This window comes from Cupressus sempervirens, chromosome 1, assembly GCF_028749045.1.
Source record: "Cupressus sempervirens isolate cs-2001-9-10 chromosome 1, ASM2874904v1, whole genome shotgun sequence".
In the NCBI taxonomy this organism is placed as follows: Eukaryota; Viridiplantae; Streptophyta; class Pinopsida; order Cupressales; family Cupressaceae; genus Cupressus; species Cupressus sempervirens.
In genome coordinates this window covers 139,908,458-139,914,457 of record NC_143118.1, presented here as the reverse complement: position 1 = coordinate 139,914,457, position 6,000 = coordinate 139,908,458, and the positions used below count along the sequence as shown (strand labels likewise).

At 33.9% G+C, this 6,000-nt stretch overlaps 1 protein-coding gene across 10 annotated transcripts in view; it reads right to left on the bottom strand.

The window, feature by feature from the left end:
• Positions 1-2,242: 2,242 nt before the first annotated feature.
• The window catches only part of LOC149576575 (dephospho-CoA kinase-like), a 42,353-nt gene continuing 38,595 nt past the window's right edge, over positions 2,243-6,000 (bottom strand). For all 10 annotated transcript variants that reach the window (XM_089817960.1, XM_089817966.1, XM_089817982.1 and 7 more), the window contains one exon: positions 2,243-2,995. In XM_089817960.1, the coding sequence (XP_089674086.1) occupies positions 2,548-2,995 (448 nt within the window). In that variant the 3' untranslated portion in view covers positions 2,243-2,547. The remainder of the gene's footprint in view (positions 2,996-6,000) is intronic.

Here is a 6,000-nt window from a genome sequence, read left to right as displayed (position 1 = left end):
AAAAATTTTGTAGAAAAATCTTCAGACTCACCGTTGGAGGCCTTAGAGTGCCCTAATGAGGTCTAAAAACTTGATGAAAAGGCACTAGTGCAGTTCCGAGCCTATAGATTAGGTGCTGGTATTTCTAAAAAGTGTTTATAATAGCCAATCGAAGCAATGGTTCGAAAGTAATGACCTTCCAAAGTTGGGTTATCCGAAATATCCAAAATAATTGTCAAAGATGTATTTGGCCAACTCTATATGTATTGTTAGTCTTTCAACCCTAAGTATTAAGTTTCAATGTCTATAACCTTCCTGAGCAGTATAAAATTACCTATTTAAGAAAGGCCCAAATATTGTTTAGAACAACTCTAGGTGATAGTTCACAGCTTGTCTTGTAGATTATTGTAATGAAAGTGCCCATGTGGGTTAGCCTATTGTAATTGTGAATTCTATAATTCTGCATTTGCAGTGATAATAAGAAGTCCATATTTTGTTCCTACATTTGTTGTTGTTTCTTTGTTTCTGTTATGAGTTTATCGTATTAAAGGGAGCACCCTTCACCATCAGTAAAGTTTATGTTATGTACTGACATCTAAGGGATTTGGGATTTATTTTAGTGGTAACTAATTCACCCCTCCCCTCTCAGTTACTCTTATATTTCCAATATCCCCATCCCATATGTATAATTTATTCACCAAGTCTCAGTTTTCCATTGTACAAAATTTTCTAGTTGGAGTATATTCACCACTAAAATCATCCTTGCTAGAGTGTGCTTCCATATACATGTGAAAAGAGAATTTAAAAAGAGAATATAGACTAATTTTGCATCATATCTTGTAATGTATTATGTAATGACATCATAACCTTTATCTTAGCATCACTAAGAACCATCATTATTGAATGAAAGAGAATCTTAAGAACAAATGATCCGCTATCTCAAAATCTTCATCACATAAAACACATCAAAATTATTGAGAAATATTTAACCTTTCCAACTTATCACTAGTTAAAATCCTATTTTATAGAGCTAGCCACACAGAGTAACTCACCTTAGGTAAAAAAATACTATTCAAATAGAAAGAGAAAGCTCTATGGTTAACAATTTGTAGATTCATTTGTCGAATAACTCAAATACCCTACTTTTATTGAATATTTATCATATTTTGAAAGAGCCTAAACTAGTTTAGATTACTAATCAGAAAAATTTACCCTTCCATCTAGCAAATATTTCTGAGAACAATATTTTTTATCCATAATAATGGGAAGAAATAATTGATCTTTCCATATAACTTTCCTTGAAAATTTTTATTGTAGAAACATAGTAAATCAGGCTAGAGCCCCAATGAGTTTTAAAAATCTAGACGATATTTAATAAAGTATTAAGTTGACTTAAAGGAGGCAACCCATTCGAAAGTCCTCCCAAAACTTAATATTATCTCCATTATGAACTTCCCAAGACACATATTGTTGATCACATCTCAAGAAGAAATCACAAAATTCCATACAGATGAACCTTTTGGCATATCAACAACGGTTAAAACCCACAAAGGATTACTAGAATCCAAATACTTTATTTACGTAATTTTGCACCAATTATTATCTAATTTATTTTACATATGCCATAATTTTTTCTCCAAATGCTTTATTTCTTTTGGACAAATCAAGCAATCCCAAAACTAAAACTTCTTTATCAGGTGACATATCCTATAAGGATATCAATGATACCTTTTTCTCTTCTGATATATTGCCTTTCCATAAAAATTCTTTGATTGATTTCTCAATTTTTTGAGTTACTCCACTAGGAGCTTTGAGGACCATCATATAATAATTTGGAATCATAAACAAACTGATTTGATAAGCAATATTATTCCTGACAATGACAACCAATGCACTTTCCATGTTGAAATTTGATTCTTGATTCTATTAATACTGCACTACTAATATGACACTTTGTTGGATCCCACAAAGAAAGGAATGCCTAGATGTGTGGATGATATTACCTCTGTTATAATGATTTAGAATAAGTAAAAGTGGGGGTGAATCAGTTATTGTTGAGTTTAGATGTACCAATTTAACTTTTAAACACTTCAAACAGATTAATCAATCACAAATACCCACTTGGTCTCTATAGCATATCATTAGCAATTTAACATTTTGGGCATTTACTTAACTCTTGGTCTCTATATGTGTCGACTTCCACTAAATAAACTACTATAAAATATAGCATGCAAAACAATAACATCCACAAATGATAATAACATTTTGACACCAAAATTTAACATGGAAATTCAATTTCGGAAAAACCACCAAGTAACATGCTACCAATTTTTTACTCATCTGAAATGAGCTCGTTTAAGAGTCAACCGTGTTAAAGGTTATACAACACATTGTTAAATGTGACCTTGTTAAAGGATTTAACCACCCTGTTAGGAGTGGCATTTTGATATATATTTTCCTTTGCAGTCCATTTCCATTATTCGAAAACCACCATAATGTAAAACTATTAGTTACACACTGCAAAATGCCTTCTCTCCTGCAGCAGCAAACAGAAACCCTTGAGAATCATCAAAATCGTAGGGAGGACCTACGGGCCAGTAGTAAAATCATAGAGGCTATTGCACCGGCGATTGTTAAAACTCCTCTTCTTGATCGCATATATTCTTTCCATGTTAATGGACCAGTAATCTTAAGTGAAATATCATGGATTTGATCTTTTGTTGCTTCTATTGAACCTGAATTGTCTATTACAATATCAGCTTTGTCTCGTTTCAAATCCAATGGCAATTGAGAGTTTATTCGATTCATTGCCTGTTCTTCAGAGATTCCATCCCTAGCCATAAGCCGTTGAAGTTGAGTTTCACGATCAACCCAAACTACTATAATGGGCTTTGTAAGCCAGTTCATTTTCGCCTCAAATAATAAAGGAACATCAAGAACAATTGTTTCAGATCCCTTTAACCAATGTTTCACTATTTCCCAGTAAATGCCAAAACCGATATATGGAGCCAATGCCCTGCACAAGAAGACAAGACTTACGTCAAACTCTGAAATTATGGGACTGCTGAGCTTTGTTTATAAATAAACTAGTCTACAAACAGAGAGACAAATATAAGCAACAAGAAAATTAAAACTCAAACAACCTCAGCAAGCATACTGTGTATTAAGACACTTAAAAAGTACAAAGCTGGAAACTTCTCAAGCACTTGAGATGCAAAAAAAACTTTTGAAGACTACCAAAAGCCATCTCTAAAATAATGGCCTTCATTACGGATTAAGATTGTCTAGAGGTGATTAAATTCTACAGAGTTTGCAGGGACTAATCTTATTCAAGTTTTGCAGCCCGTACTGGCATCAAAGATCAAATTGTGCTTTGGGTACTTGTGTTCCAGCAAAAGCAGCCTTTCAATAGCTTACATTTTTGTCAGATATTAATTGTTTCGTCTTAACCAACATTTCAGCCAAGAGCAAATATAAGCGACAAAAAGTACAAACTCAATCAACATCTGTAAGATGTGTCCTAGTACACTTAAAAAAGAGAATGTGGCTTATTATATTCTTGAATCTCAAGCACTTTGGATTAAAGCAAAACCTTTGCATCAGAAAATAACACTTCTAAAACATGGTCTTCAACATGGAATAAGGACTTTGAGAGGTGACTAGGTGACAAAACGATTTCAAAGGAACTGATCTTGTTCAGGTGTTGCAATCCATAAAAGCATCAAGATCAATTGCACTTTTCGTACTTGTATTCCTGCATGTATTCATTATTTACGCTTATTCTCAGATATGAATGTGTTTTGCCTTACCATTCAGAAAAGAACTTGGCAACAACTTACTTCTATAAAAATTTGAACAAGACAAAAATTGTTACAAGAACATTAATTTTTAAAACTTCCTAAAATAAGTACTCATTTGTGAAATGATCCAGTTATTGTACCTAATATGAGGATTACTATTTTCTGAACACAACAGATATCACATTGAAGTAGCAACTGATTCATGAACTTATTCCAACTATAAAATCCAACAAACACCAGAATTGTATTATTTTTTAAACAAAAGGCTGAGCCTATACGAATTATATTAAAATAAAGAGTTTTTACGAAGGCATGGAAGCCTGAAACAGAGAAATGAAACTGAAAAGAGAAATGAAGTCATTAAGATAGAGATCAGATTAGCATAGCCACATACCATTACAACAGAAGGTTAAATTTTATGTTATGTTGTGTTATACCAAGTACCTATTACGTGGGGATATAACAAAATGCTCCTGGAAAGAGTCCTAGATTCAGAGGATTTGCAGTAGCATAAAATTTAATACTTCGAACAAAAACGAGTTCTAAAAGTTTACAAAAAATCCTGGAACAATAAAATTTGCAGACTGCAATCTTGCGTTATTTGACTTTTGTGGAAATTATCTCCTAGCAATATCACAATTTGACTTGCTGTGGAAAATATCCCCTACTTATCATCGCCTCTACAATGTAGCTCACAATTATCTGGCATTGACTATATTGTAGTTTAGTTTTCTCATATTCTGGTTTGAAACCATACTAAATATTAATAATATTACTTCTGATAAAAGTTGTATATTCTGCTAACAATAAAACTTAGTCAAACTTCCCATTGTAATTTTATTTAAATTACTTTTAAAATATAATCAAACCTTCAGTGGAAAAAGCTTATGTTACAGTTCTGCATAACAACAGACTCCATAAAAGAGCAATCTATGGGTCCAAAACACAAACTCAGATCCCGACAAGAATACTGATTTTAGAAACAGGCCTCAAAAATTATTCCCAAAATATTTAAGCATACAGAGAATTAGGCATTTAAAATTAAGATAAAATCACAAATATGAATCACACAACATCAAAAAACAGAGGTGGTGCTATACACCGAGTGAATCAGTTTATGCAGTTGTTGTTAGCTCTCATGTTGGTTTAGTGGTGATACTTTTGAGTTGCAAGCCAGGGACTTATACAATTTGTGATCAAATTTTGCAGTTATTGTTAGCTAGTGATGTTATTTGTCTCAAGCCATATTCAAGCCACAAGTAGTGAGTGGAATGCTAGCGGTTAAACTTCTGCCTTGTTGCCAGTTTGCAAGGTCAAAAGACGTTAGGTGTTGTCAGAACAAGAGTTAACGAGTGCATGCCAAGTGTCCAATGGGTTAAGGCCATCTGTTATCTCCAGCTCGCTGAAGTTTATGAATGTAACATCAAATGTTGGAGAGTGAGTGACTAGCGGTTAAGTTTAGGTACTCGCTAGGTTGCAACGGTTATTTGATGAAAATTGTGTGTTAGTGAGTACGTGATAAGGGTTAAAGTTACCATTGTGGCTGGGTCGCACCGGTCTAAAGGAGTTGACATTTTGCAGTTGAGAATTGGCAAGTGATGGTTAAGCTTCCCTTAGTTATTAGCTCTCGAGACTTTTGAAAACTCAGCATTTGCAGTTGGAGGGTTGGAGATAGAACTCCCAGGGCTTGTCACTAGGTCGCAGGTTTTCTAACAGGCGGTCTATTTCCCTGATAATTTCAGTATCACGAGGGTATATGGGCGTCCACAACCATTACACATTTTTCCAAAATTTGTTCTAATTAGGTTAGCAATAATTGAATTTATTTGGCAGCTTTCTCTAGTTCGTAAATAATATCTTGCACCTCATAGGAAAGGCAGTTTCTTGCCTAGGGTGTGGGTTGTCCCTGATTTTACTATTGGGAAAAGGGCATTAAATGAGATAAATAACTAGTTAAAAGTTAAAACAATATAGGATGACTACTACTGTTTCAAGATTTGGTGATCCTAAACAATTTATTAGTCTTACATTAAAGAAAATGACTCCTTGGGCACACATTAAAGATCACGAGCCTCTTGATGAAGAGGATATTATTAGGTATTTGATGGAGAAGATCTTGTGCATGAGACGAGGGGGAAGTGGGGTGACCTGATGAGGCTAGAACAAGAATTTCGAGCGTGACCCCAACTTTAGGGGATTTTATCATGAAGAGGGATATTTT